The 26,663-nt window shown below is 39.8% G+C and overlaps 1 protein-coding gene across 1 annotated transcript in view; it reads left to right on the forward strand.

Moving 5' to 3' along the window:
• CA12 (carbonic anhydrase 12) overlaps positions 1 to 26,663 on the forward strand; it is a 38,012-nt gene that overhangs the window by 7,358 nt on the left and 3,991 nt on the right. The window contains exons 3-9 of the mRNA XM_051628522.1: positions 10,912 to 10,932; positions 17,146 to 17,325; positions 19,775 to 19,917; positions 20,812 to 20,907; positions 22,549 to 22,612; positions 23,066 to 23,223; positions 23,688 to 23,814. Of these exons, the coding sequence (XP_051484482.1) occupies positions 10,912 to 10,932; positions 17,146 to 17,325; positions 19,775 to 19,917; positions 20,812 to 20,907; positions 22,549 to 22,612; positions 23,066 to 23,223; positions 23,688 to 23,814 (789 nt within the window). The remainder of the gene's footprint in view (positions 1 to 10,911; positions 10,933 to 17,145; positions 17,326 to 19,774; positions 19,918 to 20,811; positions 20,908 to 22,548; positions 22,613 to 23,065; positions 23,224 to 23,687; positions 23,815 to 26,663) is intronic.

Genomic DNA, 26,663 nt, shown 5'->3' on the forward strand with positions numbered 1-26,663 from the left:
AAAAAGGAGGTAATTAGTTCAGGTTTCCTTTCCTTACTCCCTTCACTTAACATTGGCTAACTCAAGGACTGAACAAGGCCTTCTGAATTTTTTCTGCCCTTGCTGGAACTTGAAACTGAGATGGTAGAACAGAGTGAGATGGACATATTGAGCTTGTTCTGAAACAAGTAGCCCCCGGGACGTGCTATAAGCAGTACTAGAGCTCTCAAAGAAGTCCTCCTAAGCTCCAAACACCAAACTGATTTACTTATTATAGCAAAAGGTGAATGTGCCAACAGCTATTCCGTGCCATAAGCAAAGAGCTTCTATGAACTGCTGACATAGATAGCCCTGAATTTTGAAGAAGTATAGCTGAGTTTTCTTTATACTAAGTGTAAAGGCCACACTCAAATATATTTTTAATAATTTAAATGCATTTTGTAGATGGGAAGACCAGGAAATTAGTACATAGTGTGATATAATTCGCATTCAATAAAACAATCTGAAGACCTTTTCTAGAACCGTAAATCTGCAGTGCCTTGTAACATTAGACTGAATATAACCAAAGCTACCATGAAAAAATATCTACAGGCCTACATTACCAATTCTCTGCCTGCTAGACTCTAGGATTTATGCAAGCTGATTTCTGTAATGCCCATGTGGCCAGGAATTTCCCTGGTGCACCAGGGAAAATTATTTTATTTGCACTCCCATTTGGCACTCATCAATGCTCAGAGAAGGCAACCATCCCCAAATTACTGTGACACTCTACCATGTTAATACGCATTTCTGTATGTCCTGAGATCTGTGTGTCTAGAAGAATCTAAGGTGACACATAACTGGAGTAAAACCTTTCATTACAACTTTTGTTAAAAGTGTGCTTAAATAGCAGGGACCAGAATAAATGTTCCGGTCCGTAAATGAGTAAGCTTGGTAAGTAAGACCTGCTGCATTCTGTGGTAGGACCTTGCCCCATCACTAGTCACTCAAAGACAGTGAAGTAGCAGCTGCATCACTACATTCTGATGTCTTCATTGATTCACACGTGCCTATCAGCATCATTCCATTTTTCATGTGAACTTCCCATGGTTCAAACATATAAGCAATGTAAAACAGACTACAAACAGATGATGCATGACCATCTATCCCTACTGCATGTTGGCACAGTCCTGTAAAGTAGCAAACAGCCGGAAAAGTTATGCAGGGATCTCACCATACTGATTGATTCTTTCAATTTTTCCTGTTTCAGTAAAAGATCACTTTGAATGTTCCATTATGCCCTAAAAATTACCAAAGCCTCAGCAATGTGAGACTTGATTGCTGTACTGTCTCTATTTTTAGATTGCCAGGCCTGACTTTAGAGCATAATGAGAATTTACTGTTGTAAACATGACTGAGTATCCAAGTCCAATAAATTATTAAACTTGTGTGTAGTTTTTAAAAAGGGCTTTTAATTCAGGGCACTCCTCCTTTGTCTCACTTAATACCACTTCATGCAAGCCCAAGGAAAAATGGCAGGCTCAACATCTTTCAAGTACACTGAAGTACAGCTTAACTGAGACATGCTTTTCAATGCAGGATAATTTTCTTTTGATGGGTAAATGTAACAGTTGTAGTAGATCAAAAGGATGATCTAAATAGCCAGAGCATTTAGGTTCTCATAAGGATGGCATGCAATCATGAATCCTGCTCGCAGATTCAGGGTTTAAGCTTTACACCATTGCTATCAGTATTTCTGGCATGAAGGTAATGCTTCTCATTACAGCCCTTCTCTAAGCAAACAGAGGTTAACAAGCCTGAGTTCTCATTAAAGCTTCTTATCCACATAGCATTTTGCCATTCCTAGAATAAAAGGCTGGGACAGAGCCACTCCAGCCATGAAAACTTGAAGGAAAGAAAAAAACCTGAAAACAGCAATTTCAGTTGCTGGGCTGCTGAGCAATCTAACTCCAGACTTTACCATACCCATCTTGTCTCCTTCTGCCTGAACACCAACCATAGCCACAACCAGACTGGTTGTCTAGGACTGTGGCACAGGCATTTCTGCTGCTAGCAGGCTGCTATTCCAGGCAGATATTTTGCTAATGTCTAGAGTCAACCTTGGCTGTTAACTACAGAAAGTGAACTGGCACATCACCTTGTCATGTGGGAAACTGCCAGATACAGTTGATGGGGCTGTAAAACAATAGCAATATGAAACCACCATGTATTGATGTACAAGGAAGGTCAGACTTAGGACTACTCACCTCTTCCTGCAAGTATGTGCACTGTGTACTTTTGGTATGTGTTGTTGGCACGTGCTGCTTACATTGTTCATTTATTATTCTCTTCTCAGAGAGACCTCCAAACATTTCAGAGTTTTAGCAGCTGGAGGTTATATTTACTTAGATGGCTGCAAGTCATGAGATGACTGACACTAAGGGCTGAAATTAAAAGTGAAATTAAAAATCCAACTGACTTACCCCCATCTGGACAGACCTGTGCAGCTAATGTGAAAAACTCTTCACGCATTGTTTGTCAGTGAAGAAGCTGTTCCCACTCCCAGCAGCACCTCTGTATGCAAATGGCTTGCAGCAGTCCACAGTTCTGAAAAAAAGAGAGGACATTCAGGAATGCTTACAAACCACAGTGTGGGGTTATGCTGCTCCCCTTTCACCCTACTTGCTATGATAATATGGTTATCCCTAAATATGAAACACCACGTTGCAGCTCTGGACACAACCTCTGCAGTAAACAAGCTGGTGGGAGAACTCCAACAGCCTCAGGTTCCAGGGCTTCCTCTTGTGGGCAAGTTTCAAACCAGCAGCTGCACCACTGGTGCATTGCCTTCTCAAAGGGAGTATGTGGGCTCTCTGCATTCCTGAATGACAGTTAGTGTTTTTAAAGGTTTTTTGAATATATTATTGATATATAAGCAGAATTAATTTCATTGAAAACACAGCCATTTTTCATGTCTTCATGCAAAGAACTGGCCACTACTTCCCTCCCCCTTCTCCTAACTCCCTGGCTTTTGCAGTCTCTATTAAGAGATTTACATTTCTGGAAACACTGACTTCTTTCACATTGGCTTGTAAAGCTGACATATGAATGGCAAAGTGTTTACCAGCAAGACAAACCAAGCAAGCTTTTTGTGTCTCCAAAGCTAATAAAATACTGCTTGGAGCACAGCTCGCCTTGAGTTTCTGCACAAGCAGAGCTCATTTTGCAAGCCCAACATGAGGAGATGGCTATTTTAACCATCCTTTAGTTGCTTAAGCATAGGTTCTCCTGTTGATTTAGAACAGTCTCAACCCAGAACACTAAACCATAAATACATCTGGAGCTAAGGCTGAAGAAGACTTAATAGTCATCTCTCTGGTTTTATTTTAAAGTATACCTTTAGATCTCTTGATGTGTAACAGACATCAATGAGTCATTCCAGACAGCTTAAAGATATTTTGGAAAAAGCCATAATGGGATTTTTGGCTTTTTTTTTTTTTTTTTCCTTTTCTCCCAGTAACAAGCCGACTTGGCTTACTTATTTGGTTTTGTTTTGTAATAGAAGAAGTAGAGTTGTATGGAAGTTAATGAGCACATGTAGCCATGTAGACACTCCAAGAGAAATGAAAGGACTTCTGGTCTGACTCCAGCCAGCCATGCATTTGCATTTATCCTCTGTGCAGAAGCATCAACTACAATGAACCTCTATGCTCAGAGCAAGGAGCACAACTGCACCAGTGAAAGGAGGAAACAGAGCTGTGAAGCCATCTTTCCAAACTTCTCCAGTTCATACTGCTTATGGGTCTGGCTGGCTGCAATGTGAGAAGTATGCAGCACCTACAAATATTACAAAGGTATAGGCACAGAAATAAGGCAGAAGGAAGTCAGTCATGCAGTCAGAAACTGAAATCCAGCATGGGGACTCCTGGTACCCTGTCCAGATCACTCCCTTTACCTTGCCAGGTTAGAACCTAGACCAGGCCAGAACTGACCATGTAAGTATCTGAATGCCTCTGTCATTCCTATAGCTAGACTTCTGTCTGGCCACTCCTTCAGTGTCTCACATTTAAGCTCTTGAGCCAACACCATGACCATGTGTGGTGAATGCATCAGACAAAGCAGAGGCCAGCAACAAAAATGATCCTGTTATTCTGAGGAGTATTTCTGGAAGGATCCAGGAATGCGAAGCAAAGAGGAGAAAGCTGTGTTCCATCTTTAGCAGAGTGCCTCACTTTGCTGTACTCTGCTTCTTGACTTGTTTGCTTGAGCCTTTTTTTAACCACACTTTTGGGCTTTCCAATGTGAGCAAACAGGACAAATATAGTGACTCACAAGTGTATACCTATTATTTAGTTGTTATATAAAGCCCACCTGAGAGCACCATGAATTCACATTTTAGGTTTTCTGGAAACTTTCACTGGAAATTTGTTCTGGTTTGTTGCCACCTTGCATGGATCCTTTCTCATCCCCCTACACACACACAAACCCTCAACATGTTTTTAAATGAGTACAGAGAAACCCTCTTAGTCACAGCAGCGACCACAGAGGAGGTTTTGCCTTTGAGATTCTTTTATTATTTCATAGAGTTTTACTAGGTAACCTTTCATAACATAAGACACCACTTGTGCTTTTCATGTGGTGGCAGGGGTCATCATCATCCTGACCTTGTCTGTTTTCTGTTTACAGCATGCATACTCCACAAAGAGTCTGTTTGTTATGGACACGTATCCATATGTTTGCTAAAATGTTTTTTAAAGAAAAGTAGCCATGCAGTATAAGCATCTCCATTGACCTTTAACACTGCTCACATCAAAGCCTTCTTTTCCATTTTATTTCAGCTTCACCTCTGAAGCTAAAGACATGAGGAAGAGGCAGTAAGGGTGGTCACTCAATCAGAAAATTTGAAAGTTAAAACTCCAAATGTACTGACTTCTGAGAAGGCCTCATCTCATCCATTTACTGGGCAGGGAGAATCAAATATTTAATAGTGTCATTTGTGCATATTGACTGATCAGCATCCAGGCTAACCAGTTTGCAGTAAGATAAGCAAAAAAACATTCCCATTAACTTTGCAGAGAGGTCTAACAGGCTCTAAAAAATTAACTCTCACATGCCTGCTCATCAACTCATGTGTTAATACTTCTTGAAAAACATCTGAAAGCCCACATTCCCAATCTGATTTCCTGCTAGAGAAGATAACTCTTTATTTGATTCACAGAATTACCAAGGCTAGAAAAGACAACTTTAAGATCATCAAGTCCAGCCTAACTGGATTAATCCCTGCATAACTGGGATGATACGATCCTTTCCCATGCTCTAGCATGGGAAGCCCTTTAGGAATTCATTTGCAAAAACCATGCACAAGATAGAACAAGGTGTATACAGTAATGTCTGTACAATATTTATTCCATGGGAAAAACAAAGTGAAGAAAGAAAAAGAAAAAGACATATGTTGGATGATGCTGTCAAAACTGTGAAAGCAAGGCCAAAGCAATAATGGAGATACAGGGAGTCTTGCAATCTGGAATTGTTGCAATCGGCTTAATTTCCTTTTTCCAAAATTCCTGAGTTCACCATTGTGCAGTGTGTCTTTCTGACAATGGCAGGGCTCAATTTATTGCATAAATTTCACAGTTTGCATGTCAGAAATACGGCTGTTCCTGGCAGCCTTGAATCTCAAACTGCAGAGTTAATTTAAATTTTTCCACATAGCTTAGAAACATGGCTATTCTGGCTCATCTACAATATGAACAACTTTCATAAAAAGACCTACACAACCTATTTAGTATACTGTGTAGTCATTAAAGTTCTACTGACATTGCAAATGGTGAGAGCATCACTTGTTACCTACATTTTTCATTTATTTTTCCTGTGTCTTGTTCTCCTACCTACTGTGATCACAGTAAAGGGCACTGCCAGGATGAAGGGAGGTGTTGGGTTTTTTTCTATTTCTTTAGCTTGTAATTTGCAAGCAAAAAAACTTTCTACCCACCTAGCCCTGAAAGCACAAGCACTGCCTGGAATTCCTCCTAGGGATATGAAGCTAAACTATAGCAGAAATCGGGGAAGGAGAGATGTAGATTGTAAAAATGCAAAAAGAACTGAGGGAGACTCTAAGAATCAATCAGGGCACACCTCAGCACAGTGAACTTTTCAAAAACCCTGGCAAACAAGAAGGAAGAAGATATGAAAGCACAGTTTGGCAGATAGTCCACACCCTCCTACACAACAGGGTCTTTTGTAGAGGAGGTAATTTTCAACTGTAATTGATACCAGCCTTAGCAGCTTGTCAGACAGGCTGCCAATTATGTGAAGGTGATGACAAAGCAATTTATTCTACAGAAACCTACAAAATTACATATTCAAACTTACAGCAGGTGAGGGAAGGTCCTGCATGCACCAACAGTGTGCTGGTAGCCCACATGCTTCAACAAACTCAGCATGCCCCTCTGTACAAACATGATAGACAGTGTAGCTCTTTTTTGGATAGTGTCACTTCACTGTAGCTCACACCCTCTCCCTCTAGACTGCACGGCTGAATCAAACCAAGCAGAATTACAATCTAGATACACAAAATCCTAAGAAGCATGAGAAAGGAACCGTACTCAATGACAACTACTTTCTAAAAGGCTACAAGACATGAATTAGTTGTTACTGCTCATGCTCTGCAGCAGGTCTCTGTCTCGGATCTAGGCAGAAGAGCCATGCTCCAGTCAACTCATATATCATGGTAAAAAAAACAAGCCTAAAAACATTAAGCAATTAAATAGCAGTTGATAAATAAAGATGCTGAAAATAAAGTTTGACTAATCAAAACTAATACATGCTACAAAGCTGTTAACTGTAATATAGTAAGCAGTTTATAATAATTAGAAATAATAATGTACTCAACTAAACCCAACAGCCTCTTCAATCCCACCTTCCACTCCTCAGCTAGCCATGGTGCACTGAGTTTAAGAGGTGATCTCAGTCCCCTTCAGAAGAGGACATTAATTCATACTCTGTGTTTCTTTTTATCACCTCTCCATACATGTCCTGAACATAACACCAGGATCTGGGTTGTTTCTTAATGAATTTTCACTCCTCCCTGCTTCATGTGTTCTCCTGGTGCCAAGAGCTTTCATCTTAAAAAAATCCCTTCCTGACAAGCTACGTGGTTTTCATGGCCAGTGTCCGTGGTCCCTCCGAGTTATTAACAGTCCCACACACAGCTTCACTTCTCCTGCCCTGCCTCCAGTGCTCACAGTGGTCCATTATGCTAATTCACACTGATCCAAAAATGGGAGTTGAATGAGACACTCTGAAATAGTCTAGAAAAGCTCTACTGTGGTATGGCCCATAAGAGGACAGCATTTTTAAACATTTGTCTCTCTGCTTCATAATTTCTGGAGTTCTACATTTAAATTCTCTTTCCATATGCTGGAGCCCGCCCTGTGAGGAGCTCACTAAAACTGAGATAATGAAGGATATGATCAGTTTTCTGAGGGTGCTGTGACCTAGAGGCAGGTCTGATTACATCATTTGTTTTGGGTTGAGTCTCAGGAGCTTTATAAAAAGCAGTCCTAAAAGGAAGGAGAAAGACAAGGGAAGAGAAGGGCAGTAACTCATTAGCAGAAGCTCTGTATGTGTGCATTCTGCTATTTGCCACCTATTTACAAGGGAGTTTCTTCAGAGTGCAGGGAAACCTGTGAACTGTTGGAATATTTTAAGTCTTTCCTTGAGATGTCAGCCAAGAGCTTCAGTATAGTCACAGTTGCTACTGTGCTTATTTTCTTCCTAAAGATACAACTCTCAATGCAAGCGCCGTTGAATGGTAAAGTCTTTCAGCTTTCTATTTTATTGTCACTTGTAACTTAGGGCAGCTAATACATGCAGAAAACTAGCATCTTTTAATTATTATTATTTCAGTTGCATGCTCAAAGTTGAATATTGTTGCAGCCTGCAGTTCCTTGGAGCTAGTATCCTTATTTCAGTTTCTCAGAATAGGTATTCTGATATATACAGGAAAATGAAATTTGTCCTCTGATTGAGTTTGTGTTACAGACTTCTTGCATGCTCAGTATGCCTTGCTTTGTGATCTTTTGTTTCCCATAGAATAAAGCAGAGACTGGCCCTCCTCAGAGTCTGGAAACATTACACCTTTCCCCCTGCCTTGTTTATTTTTAAACTAGAGAAGAATGCAATCCCTGTGAAGCACCCCATATACTACACCTCATTATCTTAAACAGGACCAGTTTCAGGAGGTCAGCGCTCCTCACTGTCATTTCAGGAGTTAATGTTCATCTATTCAGGCTGATTATAATCAATTTTCATCCATTCAAGCTAATTATAATCCACCTACTGTGATTATAGGATATGAGGGAGAATCTCTGTAAAGGGTTGCATGAGACGATGTACTCAGCACGTATACTCATGGGATGGAATCCTGGAGGCTCACGCATAACCCAGAGCAGTCAGCTTTATACAGAGCTCTGCCAAGACAAGCATTTTCGTGGGTTTTTGCATTAGCTACGTAACGGGTGGAATTCAAACTTCTAAGGTCATCTTCTTACTTTGGGCATATTATCCCTGAAAAATGGCTATATTCTCTAGCAGAATCTCCCACCTGGAGGGCAGAGGTTCCTAGACCTTGGTGTTTTCCAGGTGCTTTCTCTGACAACATAGAATGTTTGGAATTTAAAGGATATGTCAAAAATATATGTCTCATGATATGCCATAAAGGGAATGTCGGAGAATTCTTATCTTAAAATTAGATACCCAGTATCAAGAAATGGCAAGAGCTACAGGATCTGCCAGTCTCTGACATCTTCCCAAATCAGAGACACAACTAATGTAGATTATCACAAATAAAACCATTCCCACTTTCCCAGCTCCCAAGTAACATTGGAAATATATTAATTCCCTGGACAGGGCTCAGTAAAACATAGATACACAGGCTTTAGGAACCCTCCCTGCCATGCATGGGCACGTTACTGCCTCACTCAATAGCACCCACCCAATATTTACCAAGAGGCAAGAGTGCTCAGAGGTATGGAGCTGTTGATAGTTCCCTTCTAGATGTGAATCAGACACTCTGTTGTCTCTCCTCCACTTCGGGAGACTGTGTGACCATCTGCCTCATCCCCATTTTATTATCAAGCAGAGTAAGGGTAATAGCAATGCTTTTACAGCTCTACATGTTCACTCTGACAAAATCAAGAAGATTGCCATTTGGTCATCTATTCATCTCCTGTTCTAAACGAGATGAAATTAGAGGTAAATGTGCCTCAGCCCTGCCTACAGTAGTTGCTATTATTGTGCTCATCAGTGAAGGCATAATGGTAGTGAATTGCAGATCCTCAAAATGCTCACAAGCTAAAGAAAATTTCACCTAGCAAAAGACTTTACACTTTCATTTCTGTTTGTTTCAATTGACATTAAATGTCCAAAATATTGGAGATCTTTGAAACTGATTGTTTTAAGGTTGTTCCAGATTATAAAGAACATAGTTTCAATACTTTGTACACATTTTAACGGGCAGTAAGAACATAAGCAGAGAGTAGCTATTGTAGTTTAGCCAGTATTTCTTCAAACCCTGCTTAGATGAGAATGTGGTGACTTCTAAAACCTCTTGAGGGTCAATTGCTATTTTCATGCAAGTTCTACCTACAGAATGCACTGACCAGAAGACTCAAGTACCCCCAAAAAGACTTAGTAAGAGATAATCCCCTGCAGACAGAAGGGGAGAGATGAATGAGGTTGCTCATATTGAAATCTAAGACAGTGCATTAATTCTCTTAAGCGAGGAACCTGGGGACTTCAGCCAGGATGACCACGCAGACCTCATTTTGAAAATTCCAGTGTAAAAGAACAAGGCATACTGGTCCTAACAAACTGGATGCAGAGAGCTTAGTATTCCCAGCACATATCAATACAAAAGAGCTAAGTGCAGCTGTTTTGCATGTCCCTAGAAATGAATCCCAAACATTTTACACAGCATTCTTTGGAGAGGAGCTGGATCTGTGACCACACTTCAGAGTACAAGAAATGCAGCCAAGAATCATATGCTAAGCAGACATGTACATGCAAGGATCAATATTTGCCTGCATGCATGCACGCACAGGCACACAGAGTGTTTGCAGGACTCATAATTCAGGACTGTTTTCTAAGCAGAAACAAAATTACATTTGCAGAGAGGAAAGATCTGCATTAGCCTGATAACCAAAACTGTTCAGGTCTGCCAGGACAAGCACCTGTAATTACACAGCAGGCTGAATGACTGTAAGTAGGTCTCAGGGCCAAAAAAACCCATAAATAAGTAGAGCATTCAAGACATTTCCCAAGACATGCAGAGACACTGTCCCAAGTTTAGTTCCTGAAGCAATGGATGAATATTGATCATTTTAACACTCACTCAGGTCCCCAGGATTCTCTGAGTTACATGGGTTGGTGTGTCATACTGTTTTTTCAAAATCCATCTATTCCTACCTGTTTCCATTGGCAAACCCCAGAGCTGCTGTACAGAAATGACTGTCCATCATTTCTCAGTGTAGCAAGTGGCAATCCACTGACATTTTTCAAACTCCTCAACTAGGCATGAGAAGGTTCATTATAACTACACACCATTTATATTCCTTAATTTCCCAACTAGGAAAAAATCAGAGATGTACCTACATCCAAAGACCATGGCTATTCCACAAAAAATACCCAGCACAGTGGCAAAAGTTTCGCTCCAGGATTTAAGTGACCACAAGAGAGTCAAGCCCTATGGGCAGGTTCATAGGGATAATTATGGTTGGGTGAGAAGGGTTCATAATCTTTGAAAGCATCTTCATTTTGCTCAAGATCTGGGGCTAAAAAGACAGATAAAAGTATTTCAAAGTTCAGCAGCAGGATTTAAGGGGCAAATTGTTTCTTTACAGAGTAAGATCAATTTCAGATATTCACAGTAATATTTCCTTTGTTTTTCAACAGGGTCAAAATGGTCTTATATAGGTAAGTACTAACTAATTTGTACATACTAGGTTGTGGCTTTGTTCTGTATTTTAAGGAAAACATGCCAGTTGTATTCTGGTGAGAACCTAGTGGGTTCACTAACTTTACCTAGGTTTGGATCCCACCTGTTGTCTTGAAATCTTTTATTAATTCATCAGGTTTTGTATCTGGGTGACTGAGAGACAGTTACTGGGTTCTAATTTGCCTTGCAGAATGACAGGAACTTCAGCAAACTAAGACTGGCCCTACAACTCCAGAGGTTCCCCAGAGCCCTCTTTTTCCCAACCAGTCTCAGACCAGCAGCACGTTTCAGCCTAGTTCTGCAAAGAACATACCTCTCCCTACCCACATGAGTCTTCGTTTTTAAGCAGAGTCAGAGTTCTGCAAGTCACCTATATCATGTTACAGCTCCCTGAAAATCCCAGCACTGACAAGGCAAGAATAAATAATACTCAGGAAAGCAATGTTATTTTGTAGACTAGTCCTTTAAGTCAGATACTAACCCAGAAGGATTTGATGGCTGATGAGGAAGAATTATTTTAGAGATTTTCTTTCAATTCATCAGTTCTTCTGGCCAGTTATTTCCTCATTCAGAGTAGCATTTTATATGCCACATGCCCACCAAAAAGTAGGCAATACTGAGAATCTCAGCAAAAAATGCTTGTTCTTAAGCCTTTGGTGCTGCTTCAAGACAACACAAACAACCTCTGAGACTGAATTTGCAGTTAATAACTACTCCCTTTGGCTGTGCTCCAGGTTACCTGACTAGCTTCACATAAGCAAAGGGACACCTGTCAACTACATGTCTCTCAGTATTACTCCGGCAGTTTGTGTACGTGTACTTTACATTCTCATTAGGAAAAAAAAGCTTGACACAGCTTGACACAGTTTTTTAACAAAAGCTTAGGTTTTCTACCTCAGCAGCAGCCATCAGAGGAACCTAACCCTGCTGGGTAGTAAGAAAAGCAAGACTTGCTTTTAGTGCAATCAAAGGATAAGTTTTGCCCTCCTTCCCAGGATAATGCTTTTTTAAAATAGTTACTTCTCCCTTTCTGGGAATTTGGGTTCCAGTGTTTATTTCAGAGTATGTTATTCACAGTGCCCAACTTCATCAATTGCTGTTAAGTGCTTCCATACTGCAGTCTGATTTCTACCGTGTGCTGGAAAATGGAGGAAAGATTAAAAAAACAGATTCTTATTTTTTGCTTTCAACTTCTGATTTTCAAATGTATCTACAAAAAAAAACATTTAAAAGCAACTTCAAAAAACTAAAGTGGTAATTGAACTCATACGGAATAGTTATTTTCATAAGCCTAGAAAAAAGCAGAGATAAAACACTGGCCTGCATAGAGAAAAAAGGCAATTAGAGAGACTGCAGTCAGCTGGAAAAGAGTTTCTCTGTTGCCTTACTGATCCTAGCTCCTTACAGCAGCATATACCTTACACCATCTACCTTTATCTCTGCAACACTTTGCAATACCTCCTACTAAAATTAAGTCAACAGGAAGGGAAAGGAAGTCAAACCATTATTATCACAATGCAGACTGATATCAAGACACAGGATCAAGGGTGGAGAAGAAACCCAGGTGCTGATTGTCAGTGAGTTCTATTTGTTCAGTAGGACAACATGTACAACTGAATGTTGATACAGCACTAGAAGCTCGGGGCATGGTGGCAAAGTAAGATGACACTGCATGTGATCAGGCCTTGTCTTTTCAGCACAAGCTTTCCAAAGAAATGAGCATTTGGCTTGGCTAAAAATGGAAACTACTACATTAGATACAATAAATACAAAGGCTAAACCTCTCCTCTATTTGACTCTTCCTTAGTCAAACTGCCATGATATTTGTTCTTTCCGATTTTACTACTCTTGTATATAGCCCAAGAAAAAGTGTTTGGAAGAAGCAGCAGAGGCCTTTGAGCTGTGGCATGAACCCACAGGCCCCTCTGACACAGGGTTCCTTTAGGTCCCCTGATAGGCTGCTTCACCTTCTGTAAAATGGACAAAGAAGATGAAGTGTATAATGAGAAGTGTTTTCAGTTAAAGAATGAAAATAATTGTTCTGATGCCCCATAGCTCAGGATATCATGTGCATGCAGCTTTTGGCAATGTTGCTTTGTGGCTGGTAAGTGTGGGCCTAAAGTCCCTCTGCCCCAGAAGAGAATTGGTAGAACTGGAGAGAGTGGCTTAAATTCTTTGTATTCTGGCTTTCTGCTTCTGTAATGTAAGAGAGCTAGAATGAAGTCAAAGAACAAGAATCACTCCTTGAGAGTGGACAAGCAGCTATGATGAAGAAAAGTAGCTTTACAGCCAAGTTTAAAGTAAAGTGAATGTGCTTTAGCATATAAGAAGACAACTTCACGCCACAACATAGACACAAGAACTGTTGTTAACAGACATCAGTCTAACTGAACTTGCAAACTCTTTAGTTTTACTATTGCCATATACTCTGCTTCAGTAAGGTGCTGAGAACCTGTGCTAAGACCCCTCCACTTCCCCTTAGGAAATGCCAGATTTAGTGAATACACTAGTAAATACCCGAAATTTCTCATACAGCGCTTGACTGGATTAGCAGGGACAGCTACAGCCCTTGACAGCTCCTCTATCTCACAAGCTTCCCTCTGGACACATATGTTGAAGATACACACACATTGGATATGTGTACCCAGAACAGTATGACTGAGCTCTGCCTGCAATCAGACTGAAACGGAAACCAAGAGGTCACATTACCATGGCAGGGAGGCTGGACTCTCAGCTTTCACTACTAATTCAGCCTTGGGCTGATGGAAGCTATGCAGTTTCCAGCTGGCTGAAAACAGTGCAGAGTGCTCTGCTTGGCTGCAAAAATACCACAGACATTCCCTCTGGTACTGACCCAATGCATTTTACTACACTAGTTTACTTCAGATCAAGATGACTTGGATAGCCCATGAGAATCCTGAGCAACGTAAGTATTAATTGGTCATCAGAGCAAAAGTCTGTTGGTGACACTGGTGTCTCATAGGCCTGTTTTCTTCTTTTTTTCAAGTCAGCCAATGTACACATTGTGAGAGCAGACACCACTCTTGTTCCTGACAGAACATCTGACCTGCATCACCCAGCAGCACTAGGGCTGGGGGCTGACTCAAGGCTTAGCCATGGAAAGCTAAAAGCTGTCAGAGATGATACAATGGAAACATGCAGCTGTGGTGCTGCAGGGTACTTTGCTCAGCTCACTGTGCAGCTGGGCAGCAGGACTACCCAAAGAATTATTACTACTTTATTTACAGACATCTTTCATAAAACAGACAGGAGAGCACAGCCAGGCTCAGAGTTATTTACAGAGAGGTAGGGGAATACAGTCCTGGACTCTCACATAAAAGTAAGAGGCCCACAAGCTGAATTTGAGAAGCCTGAGTTTGCACTCCCTAGAGCAGGGAGTGTTCATGGCTCAATGGGAGCAGGAAGGGTCCTACTTCCACCCATGCCAACAGCTCTGTACCTTAATTTGCCCACTTCGACAGCTGACGAGTAGTGTTGGGTGGGCAGGACAGGCCCATGGCACAATTACTGCTCTGGTGACACAATCCTGATAGGATCCTCATAGCAGCAAATATACTTTGAGATGCCCGGGTCTTTCCCTTTGTCACAAATACTGTCACAAAAGGAGGAAATTAACTGCTAAGATATTTTTGCAGTACTTTTTATGCCAATACCTTTGGGGACTTTTAGTACAGGCCAATCTTAATACATCCACATGCTATTCTTTATTCAGTAGTTATCAGACAGAGCCTTTGTAAACATAATGTGATTTCCACTGAATTTATCTGAATGTGCTGGCACAGAAAAAGGAAAATCTTGTTCACAATCAATCATTCATTTTCAACAGAGCTAGCTGAGAAATGCCTTCCAGCTGTGTGGTTTATCTACCATGGAAATCTCAATTTCACATATGCAAACCCAAGCTGCAGCGAGCTCAGCTCTTTGAGACAGAAGCTTTCAGGCACTGAAATTACAAAGACTACGTGGCAGAATTCATAGAAAAACTGGTTTTGTACCAAGAGAGGATTTTTTGTCTAGTTTGGTTGTTGTTTTTAATTGAGCAGGAGTGAGTAACAAGCAAAACCTGATGTCACTTAGAGGCCTGTGAGTGGAGTTGCAGATTTATGTCAGGGAAAGGACAACTGCTAGGAAGATCAAGGGTACATAAAGACCGCAACAACTACAGCATTTTAGAGAAAAGACAGAAGTTTGCCTTCTGAACTGCTGATGTTGGTGTGGAAGTTCCCAAACACAGCTGCCAAGTCTAAACGGCATTCCATTCATCCAAACATCATACCAAAAAAGCAGGTGGTTTCAACAGACTGGGACTACACTTCTATTTTATGTATCAACTAAAAATTACTTATTTAATTACAAAGTCTCCAAACCTATGATATGTAATATATTAAAGTCTTCTTGCAAACTCGCTATCTCATCCATGCACAGAAACCCCAAACCTTTTAAAATTACTGAAGTCTTTTTATCATAAAGGCTTCTTATCATTTTTTCTGACACTGTTGTAGTCTTAGCTCCCCAGAAGCTGTTTCATATTAGAGTCATTGTCTTGCGCATCAAGTTTCAACTTCAAGAAAATATCCTTTCCTGGTATATCCTGATGTCTATTTTCCTAGTAAATATTCTTAAGTATATATATCCCATAGCATGGAATTTAAGCTCTTCTGGATGGATCTGTTACTTGCCATATTTTTATATGTATACTATACAGTATTCTATAATGGCAGCATAACATTTGCTGGCTTTTAAATATAATTTCAATAACTTCAAGATAGTACCATGAAGATATGAGAGAAATTAAAGTGACTGGCAGGAAACTGGAGTAAAAGATTTAAGTTACACTAACATCAAGGTCTATTTATACTGAAAAGCACTGATTAAGTCTCAGTATCCACACTGCAAACAATGTCATGTGCTACCCTGTCTTGAATAACCTTGAAGAGCTTTAACAAGGAAGTCTGTCTTCAAGCACCAGAACTGAACTTGCCAATTCTGTCACACCTTCACCATCCATATCCTGGGAAAATGTCTTTTACATAAAGCTTCTAATAATATTCTCCTGAGTGTTAATTTTAACCCAGAAAATATATTAATTCGCATTGCCACTGATGTCCTGATCTAAGAGTAGTTTCTGGCATTCATTATTTATGGAAGATGGTAACATACTGGAGAGACTTCAAAGAAGTCACAAGGAATATTACAGTTTTGGAAAAGAAGCCTTCTAATCAAAGACTCAAGGAACTCAATCTATTGAGTTTAAGAGAAGTGAAAAACTATGTCCTCTATGTTGCAAGTACTTCATGAGGAACAAAAGTGTGCTCCTTGGAGGCCCCTTCAATTTCTAAGCAAAGGATTAAAATCAATCACTATCTAAACAAAGTGAAAGCTAGACAAACTCTCAGTGAAAATCAAGCTGCCAAGGAGAGCAGATTATCCATTGGGCACCTATGAAGTATCTTTCACCTGCAATGCTTAAAGGAAGGGTGTAAGTTCTCTGAAACTTACGGCCTCATTGATGCAGAAATTAATCCAATGGCCTGTGTTACACAGATCAGGCTGGGTGATCCCAAAAGACCTTCCTGCCTTAGAAAGAATCACAATGAATCTTCAGAGTCAAGGAGAGACACAAATTGCAAATACCTTTTTTAGTATTTAAATCCAGATGGCCTCAGCTTACAGCTTGTTAACAGCTGCTAGGTATTAATGTTTAATTAAATCAAAGGCACAATTAAAAAACTCTTGATATTATCTATTCTTTGTAGATCCTCCCTAGGGCAAAAGATGGGGATGAAGAAAAGCTACACCAGAGTTTGAGCAAGTTACTGCAGGTCAAACTATCAGGACGCTTTTCACTGTGGGTTTTCCAATGTTGCCAGATACAGCCAGATAACTTGTACAATAAGAAGCTCCCCCAAAAGTGTAATGCCAACAGCAGTTGAGACTGTAAAAGAAATCTAGGGACAGTAAAGTGTCTTTATGTGAGATTTTTTATGGCATTTGACCATTTTCTATCTAACAGCACATGAGAGGATGAAATTAAGGTTTTTTAAAAAGTCTTTAAAATTCAGAATAGGCTCCCTTTCCAAATTTTGGGTGAAGGCTGGAACAGAAGAGGTTTTATATTAACTGCAGAGTTAAGGCTTGACAAATGTGTGTCTCTCTGTCAATTTACACAGGTCCTGATGGGGAAAAGGCCTGGCCAAAGAAATACCCCTTTTGTGGAGGAGTATTCCAATCACCAATAGATTTCCACAAGGATATTCTCCAGTATGATTCTAGTCTCTTGCCTTTAGAATTCATAGGCTATGATGTGCCGTCCACTGAGCAGTTTACACTGACCAATAATGGTCATTCAGGTAAGGCAGCTCAATGACAGCATGGGACTGTGAAGGAAAGAGTGCTGCAGCTGATGATTTTTTATTTCACTGGTGAACTACTTTGATTATCAGATAAAATTAAGCTGTGATGATTAAGTCTTCACATCAGCATGGCTACATCTAGAGAACAGGGAAACCTGGGAAGTACTAAGAACAGATGGATTTACAGTAAGCTGAATTCACTGTGGTTTCTAAATAAACTCAAGGCATGTCTGAAGTAATTCCTGAGCTTTTCTTATGAATTTGGTAGGAGTGCTCCAAAACAGAAACAGATTATGTGATTCTTTTAAAAAGAGATAAATTGATAAAATATGGCTGCAAAGGGTGTCTGACATTCCAGTCTAAACAAAGCCACTTGGGGCAGGGGGGAAGCTAGGAACACCATTCTGTTCTTCGACTTGAGACAGAAATGCCTTGAGTGGTAAATAAAAGAGAGACAAAAACAATTAGAAATAGTGTATAAATATGCCCTCCACTGTAGGACTAAATCAAAGTACAGCACAGTAGCTAAAAACAGAAAAGATGCAGCCTCATAAGGTCTACTATATTGACACAATATACAATACCGGTGAGATAATCCCACCATTTTTTGTTCCTTTCTCAAACATTTGAAAATGGAAATAAGACCAGTTTTAAGGCCCTCCCTTTTTGTATCCTCCTCTATTGCATAAGCATCAAAAGAACCTGTGGTATAAAATGGCCTCTGCTGTTCTCTGGCATGCTTAATTAAAAGATGCCCAACAAGCAAACTTCTCTCTTTTACTCACTCTTTCAGTGGGGTAAAGCTGCAACACAGGAAATCATAAGCCAACTCTTCACTAAGTGCCAACCCCTTCAGTTGGTTCCTGTTTTTTCTCTTTTCTCAATCAAAACCAGATTGTTTTAGACTAGGAATGGCTGGAACACTTTTTCCTTGTGAACCTTCTTTCCCTAAGAGCCTTTCTCAGGTGCTGTCACAGTTTAATTTTTAGGCTGATGTGACAGGCAATAGATAGAGAAGGAACCATTGTCACTGTGGACTTTAACTGTGCCAGTTGGAGAAAAAAGAGTAAGACTGACATGTCCCTCACATAACAGTCACACAGGTAAAAACCAATTCCTTGTGGAGCCTGTATCACTAACATTGTCAGATCTTGCTCCTAAAACAAGACATTAAACTACTTCCTAATGAAAGCTAAGAGAAAAATATATATCCCCTTCAGTAAAAATGAGAATACACTTCTAAGGTCAGTGGCCTGCTAGAAAGCTGGGGATATGCAACCCATGCTAGAAACCTCACTCAGATAATTGCCCTGAGTAATGAAAAAATAGCCTCTGTTAGAGTGAATCATTACACCATCTGCTGTTATCTTCTCTTGTGGCTAGAGAGAAGATCAGTAGAATGCTTAGTATTGTGGTATTGGTCATTCCTACAGATAATTCATGTGCTTCACCAGCCAGCTAATCCAGATGCAATTACCTGCTTCAGCTAGGCTGAGAACAGTACAGCTCAAAAAAAGCTCTTTAGCACTAGCATAATAGTATATAGGTTGGCAGCTGCTCCTTCATTAACATTTTGAGCCTTTGTTTCTCCTGTAAAACAGGTCTGGGACACTTCAGAAACAAAGTGTTTTCACATTGGAAAATAATAAAAATAAATTGCAAAAAACCCAGCGTGCTCTTTACATAAACTGTTGCTTAGAGAAGTAACAAGCTGCTCAGGTGAACAACTCAGTGTCTGCTGAGCTGAGGATTACTACTGTAACTTCTACACACTCACACAAAAATAACCCAGCCTGTCCTCCACAATGGAGAGCCTTACTTAGCAGAAGAGAAGATAATGCACAGAAAGATCTCCCTCCACTATGTCAACAGAGGAAATGCTAATTCTTAAGGCCTGTGATTGTCTTGCTGCTTGACATCAATGCTCTGGGTTTTGGGAGGAGCAGGGAGATGGGGAAGTTTATTTGGTTTTGCCATATGCTCCCAAAAAAAGATTAAGAGGCAGAAGAGTTCAACATAAAAAGAGTTTAAAAATACCATGAGAAATATTAATTTATTAAGCCATTTTCAGCCATTACGTAAGGGGATTGAAAGAAGGCACATGAGCCTAAGTTTGGCTTTGATATGTCAATAACTGTTTCTTCAGTAAGACTGAGATAATTTTGCATTCATTAGGGAGAATGCAAAAGGAGAAGATTTCCATTAGCAGCAAATCTCATATTCAGTTCCTTTAGTTTAAGAAAATGGAAAAAGGATGTATTCTAAATTCTCCTGAATTGCCTAGAAGGGGTTAAAGACAACTAAAATGTTTATCTCCTACCACAGACAGAGATGGATTTGATTTAAGAACCTCCCTACGTAATACACTTAGACATGGTAATTTATTTGCCCTGTCCCTGGAAGCTGTGTTATTATTTGCTCTCATCTGGTTTTGGTCTGCTTACAGTGAAAATGTATCTGTCACCTACTATGTACATCAGAAACCTCCCGTTTGAATACACTGCATCTCAGCTTCACCTACACTGGGGAAACAGAAACAAGTCAGAAGGCTCAGAGCACACAGTCAGTGGGAAGCACTTTGCTGCAGAGGTAAGACAAGCTCAGAGCAAGGAAAGAACAAAGACAGTTGGGCAGGTCCCACTGTTTCAAAGTGGGATCTCTAAATCTGGGATATGACTGTAAAAGGCTGCAAGGTTCTAATCCAAGTATTTATGATCTAGATATACACTAAAAAAATGCATTGTGCACCACAAGAAGGATGGACTCCAGTGTACTTTTATGAATGTGCCACAAGTCAGGGAGTGAGAATTTAGTTTCTAAACTCAGGGCTGGCAGTAGGTCACTTGAATAATTTCAAGCAAATTGCTAGCTATTTCACACCTTGGTTCTTCTCTGAAAAGCAGGTATGTATTTTAGGTGCACTGCACTGCTTCTCTGTCTACCTTTACTCACTTTCTTCCAACCAATGAAAAGCTATTTTTTATCTTTTCTAGTCCAAAATTATGGCTTTGGGAATAGATTTTGAAAAGCAGTACCAGTCAGATCTTTACCCCAAAATGATTAAAAGATTAATCAGTCAGAATCATTTGCTTGCATAACAGCACTCTAGGAATCTGTTTCTTCTCTAGTTACATTTAACACTGGGTTTTACATTCTAAACAGAGAGTCCCAGGAGTTCTAAGGTGTTAATTTTTCAGAAAAATTCTAGTACTACAAGATGCCTTGAAGCTGAACTGATTGCACCTCTTTCCCTCCTCATTATGTAGAGCAAGGGTCATAAGTCAGATACAGTGGGGCTGGCAGTAGGAGTTCCAGGACTTTTTGATTTTTGCTAGAAAGGTCTTAGCACTACACCCAGAAATCACTGAAGGGTTCCATTGTATTGTCTTAGCCTGAGGTGACTGCACTGGCCCTTTTTAGCTGTGAAACAGAAATCGAACATGCCCCAGGCATTACCATAATATATTATGTCCTTCTTTGTAGCTGCATATCGTACACTATAACTCTGAGAAATATCCAGATGTAACAGCAGCAATGGACAAAGCAGATGGACTGGCCGTTCTGGCTGTTCTTCTCGAGGTAGGATGCAGGGCTTTTTTTTGTTTATTTGTTTAGAATATGTTTTCAATTATTAAGTCATCCGAGACCTTTAACATACAAAATTACCTAGACTACTTAATGATGCTGTAGCTGAATAAAGGTTCTTCACTTTCACAAAAAAGGGCAAGACTCCAGCAGCATATACATAAATGGGGAAAATATTGAGAAAAGAGCAATTCTGAATATTTGTTCATGTTTTTCAGTAAACTGATTTCAGCTGTGTTAAATCCATGTTTGCATTTGTTTACAAACTAGGGATCTGTAGAGTTTATCAAACAACAGACAACAGTGAATTTCAAGTTCACTTACTCAAAATTACTTTTTGCAGCATGAAGCAGTTTTAAGACAGCAGAGAGTCTTTGGTCACTATATGTAATTAGGGTCTGACCACAGTCTTAGGGTCACAAACTTCCCAGATTCTTTGAATCACAGATTACAGTAAACAAGTAAATTTAGTGCCCTTTTTAAGATGACAGGACAGCTCCACATACAAGCAATTAAAGATAATAATGATCGGATACAAAAAAATTTAGAAGCTTGCACATATATTTCTCCTTTTTCTTGAGGATTAAAACTCCTCAATATGATAACCATAAAGATGATTTTTAAATATGAGAACTTTATGCAGCAGAAAAAACCTGAAAATGCCCAGGTTTTCTCATTTCCATCAAAAAAGTGAAAATGTCCTAGATAGCAGGCAAAGTTCGAATTCTAATGAATATTATCCAAGCTCACTTCTTGGCAGCTCTAAGACTTTGAGAATAATTTTGTGTTAAATTTCAGTTTATTTGGAAGTTGCAGCTGTGAAAAGTGTCAGAGTATTGCACATAATGCTAGGAAATAATACTGGGATTCTGGTTATGTGTGAGAGATGGTATTTAAAAATCAAATAAAGGAACAATAGAGATTAGGTCTTTGAAAAACTTTCAGACAGCTGGTGGCTATTACAGTTGATCTAAGGACACCAGTTTACCATGTCTAGTTGTTAGAGGAGTTGCTAAGCAGCAGCTCTAAAGAATTAATAAAAAAGGCATTGATTATTAGACTTAAAAGCTGCTGGTTAAGAGTTGAAAAACATGGTCTTAATTGATAATTGAGTTACAGCCCTTGCCAAAAAGTTGAGTTATAGCCCTTGCCAGTGGCCTTGCAGTACCCAACAGTGTCGTTCTTTATCTTCCTGGACTGTGAGGAGCAGCAGACTAAAAAAAATGTTTGTGGCTGGAAAAATGTGGCTTGGACTAGAAACTAGTAGATTATCTGAGAAGCCTGTCAGTTGGGAACTTATGCCTGCAACGTTCTCAGGGAAAATGGACTCTTCATTTGCACAGCATGCTGAACAGGCAAGGGCTATAAGGCCTTTCAAGTGCACACAGGAAGTCTATGCTGCAGCTGTTGAGACAGCATTATGACAAAGCAGCTCCAACAGCTCTGGAGTAAAAGCATTTCAGGGGCTCTGAGGATAGTGTTATGTTTTTACTAAAAAGTTCTTATGCCATTCTAGTATACGAATATGTGGGCAGTGGAGACACTTGCCTGATATCACGGTCTGCTGTGTGCAGAACCACTCATATTCAGCCTGCAGAGTGGTTTGCACAGTTCTTAATAGTCTCCTTATTACAGATTGGACCCTTCAACCCATCCTATGACAAGATCTTCAGGCACTTCCGGAATGTGAAATACAAGGGTGAGTGGCTACAAGCCTGCATTGGATGGAGAATGGCTGAGAATATCAGATGTCACCTGAAAGAGACTGAATCAGCTGAATAAACAGTCCAGAAGTCCCAGGCAAACCTGTCTGGAAGCGTGAAAGACTTACAAATGCAGGGCCTTTCTGTGAGAGAGTACTGCCAGTGTGCACCACGTATTTCACATCTGGGCCCTGTTTCTTGCACATGGTGTTTTCTGGTCAATATGGCCACAGCTTATCTTACAGAATTCTGATGCGGTATCTAAGGCAAGATTTGTACCTAGGAAACCTAAAAAGCTGTATTCCTTATTAAACTGGGATAATCTCTGTTAAAATTTATTTTTCTTTTTCTAGTGGTATGACTGAAAGCATCATACTTACTGAAAAGCAGATTCACTTCACTACCTGTGCAGTAATGATGCAGCATCTAACATGAATCCCCTATTTTAGATCAGATGGTCCAAGTCCCTGGTTTCAACATTCGAGAACTGCTGCCTGGCAGACTGGATGAGTACTATCGCTACGAAGGATCCCTGACCACTCCTCCTTGCTACCCTAGTGTTCTCTGGACAGTCTTCCGACACCCCGTTAAAATTTCACAAGAACAGGCAAGTTTAAAGACAGCCCGTGCTTTTCTGAGTGGTGTCTGATAAACAACACTAAATGCCTTTTCTCATTTCCTGGATTTCTTTTACATTCCTGTAACACTGAAAGATGACCATTGCTATAACCCTTTGAGTGGGAAGAACAGCACAGAACCGACAGAAATCCATATCCTATTCTGTTTGTGGTTAGCATTTTTTCAGTTGACCAGAATAAATGAAGAACAGGCAACTGCATAGCAACTGGCATAGTATCAGCTTAAAAAATCACAGTCAAGTGAGACTATTTCTGTTTTCACTATGTACTTACTCCCTACTTTGAGTTTTTTATGAGTCACTTCCAGATCATTTTTGTTCAGTCTTCATGGCCAACCTTATTCACTAAGTATTTTAGTGCTACTTTGATTCTGACAGACTTAGATGTGCTTTTTCTGTATTCTGGGAGCTGAACAGGGTGCTTCCCTTTATAGTTACTGGCACTGGAAACAGCCATGTACTGCACAGAAAGTGATGACCCAGAACCCCTGGAAATGGTGGATAACTTTCGAAACATTCAAGAGTTTCATGAAAGACTGGTTTTTATCTCCTTCCGTGAAGGTAAGTTGTATGAAAGCTTCTATGCAAAGGAACAGTGCATAGTGATTTGTGTAAACTTGAAATACTGAAGGGGCAGTCCTGCTGCACTACAAATATATAGCAATCTTATTTTCCTACAGTTCACTCTGTTTCCTTGTCTTCTCTTACTACACTGTTGCATGGGCAACTGTATCAGAATAAGGTATTCAAAGAGTATATAAGAAGGTTTTTTCCACAATGGGTATCAGCCAAGCCCTGCAACTCTTCTGATCAAAGGCAGAAGATAAAAGAAGGAAGACATGTTTGGCCTTGTCATGCTTAGCAGAAGTATTTGCTGCCACTCCAAACAGTTCTCTACAGCTGAGCTGTTTCAGTCAGTGAAAGTACTTGAGCTGATCTTGTCTCACTAGTGACATTTGCTGGGTGTCAGCAACATCAGAATTATTTTTATGCAGACCACACATTTAAAGGGAATCTCAACTTTGCCTTTCAGGGAGACTGTTTTTGGGAAATTACCTAGAGTCAGAAGAGATTCTTAAATTCAAATTTGACAAATAAAATAATTCATAACACTGGATTGTATGATCCACTGTTACAAGTGAAAAATAAATGCCAACTTAGGAGGATGAACTGATTTAAAAGCTTCCTTACGTTGTGTTACACAATGACAATAGGTTTGGGGGGGGCAGTTTTTGCAGAAAAATCTGCATCTGTGATGAGAAGCTTAGCTGTGCCCCACAATAAGGCATTTGAGTACACTGTTTATGCAAAATGTATTGTTCCAGCTTTTGTGCTGTCTTGCAAACAAATACTCTTAAGCAGCTGTGAAGCTGGCACCTACAGAGAAGGCATATGAATCTAGGCAAGCCACTACACTATTTGAAACTGAGAGTAAACGATTTTTAAAATACAAAGCAGACCACAAAAAATATTGGCAAAGCAGTAAACTTTCAAATTAATAAAACATGTTAGCACATCATTTCAACTCTGCCTGCTAGTTTCTTCACTGTTTAGATTAAAGAAGGGGGAACACAGGAGTTGTCTATATTTGGAAATTTCACACAATAGCCACTGCAGGGAACAGTTCTCCCTGCAGACATGCTGCAGTAGCTGTTCCTGCCATTCCCCTCTGCAGACAGCCCCTTTCTTAATGTATCTTTTCTAATATAAAGATATAAAGGAGAAAGTGTAAACTAGAGATCATCTGAGATAAATCCTAGACAAAACGTTTCTCTGAAATCAGAGATTATTTAAATTTGTGACCAAAATTTGGCTGGTCTTTTTGTCAGATTAGCTGCACTGAAACTCCCAACCAGAGCAGTGTGGAGCATCAGCATCATTTGGCCTTGATTTGCTGTCAAAGGTATCTTACCATATTTCCAACTGCTGGCAGCATATAGTTAAATATTTAAGTCTAAACTAGTTTAGTTTTGTTATACCTTTCTTCTATTTAAAGCTAAAATCTCTGCTCTTGAATTTCTGCCGAGTGAAGTTATGCTGTTCCATTGCCTCTTTTCTCATTTTAAGTTGGTTATAGTTAGGAGCCCAGTTTCAAGTTCAGACTAAAACGAAATACTGAGTACTGTTGGTTACCAAGACTTGCATTACTCCACATAGCTCACGTGTTAACAAAAAATAAGATTTTTCCCTTTCTGAAAGATCAAGAATACCTTTCTGCTAAGCATGAAGAGTCTCTGAGAGCCCTGTTCTTTGCAGTAAGCATTAATCTTACTGCTTCAGAGTCAAAAGTAAGTAACAGAACAACCTCCCTTTCAATTTATCAGCTAAGAAAACTGATTTGTTTGTATTATGTTGGTAACAAGCAGAAACCTTGTTTCTTGACTATTAAACTCTTCATTAGACAGAATTATTTCTGTGACTACATAGAACTCACATATAGGGCACACACAAGTCATGCTTGGGATTTTGCTGGTTCTGTGCCATGATTTCTGATTGTATACTATATGAAGCCATAGCCATAACATTCTATCTTCATGCCTCTTATCAAGTCTCTATGCTACGACTTGCAGAGTACAACAGTTATAGAACAATGCTACAACTTAATCTAATTTTAAAATGAAAATTACACTAGGAGTTCCCTCTTGTTGCTAGATTCTAACCAAAACATAGAAGAAAATTTCAAGTTTACCAAATCATCAACAATCCTTAATACTCCATGTTTAATATACAAACTGGTATTAGTTACATAAACAACATTTTGAGTAAACTAAAAGTTGGCTAAACAGTGAAAAAGAGAAAGAACTAGAGTATGTCAGTCCTTTTTCTGCTTTTGTGGCTTGGCCAACTAGAAATGCTCCCTTCCCTCATGGCATTCTGACATGACCGGGAAGAGGGTTAAAACTTTCTTCCCAAACCTCCAATCTCAAACACCAGCTGCCACCTAGAGAACTAGTTGAGTCCAGAATGGCTATTTTACTAATCCCCTTTAAATCTCTGCTGAAACAAGCTTATGTACAATGATTTTAAACCACAGAATCAGGATTTGCAAGACAGCTCCCAAGTTTCTGAGACAGTAAGGCTTCCTCTGCAGGGTCTTAAAACCATGCACAATCTACTTTAGCCATGACACTGCAGGAACACTTACTGAAGTAACAGAAGTTCTGAAGTGAGCAGATGCCTTATATTTAAGACTGGTTCCCCATGGAATCCTAGAGATCCAACGCTTAGTTCTTCTAACCTCTCAATTTGTCAAGATTCAATATCTGGTGGACTTGGCAAGGGTATGTTGCTGACTGTTAACCACATCTATGAGCCAGTGATTTTCTGAGTAAGACTGGTCAGTCAGAAATCAGAAATGCAATTTTCCATCTGTTTCTTAAGCTGATATTTCACCACCTGACTACCTTCTC

The sequence above is a fragment of the Apus apus genome, chromosome 10 (assembly GCF_020740795.1).
Source record: "Apus apus isolate bApuApu2 chromosome 10, bApuApu2.pri.cur, whole genome shotgun sequence".
Classification (NCBI taxonomy): Eukaryota; Metazoa; Chordata; class Aves; order Apodiformes; family Apodidae; genus Apus; species Apus apus.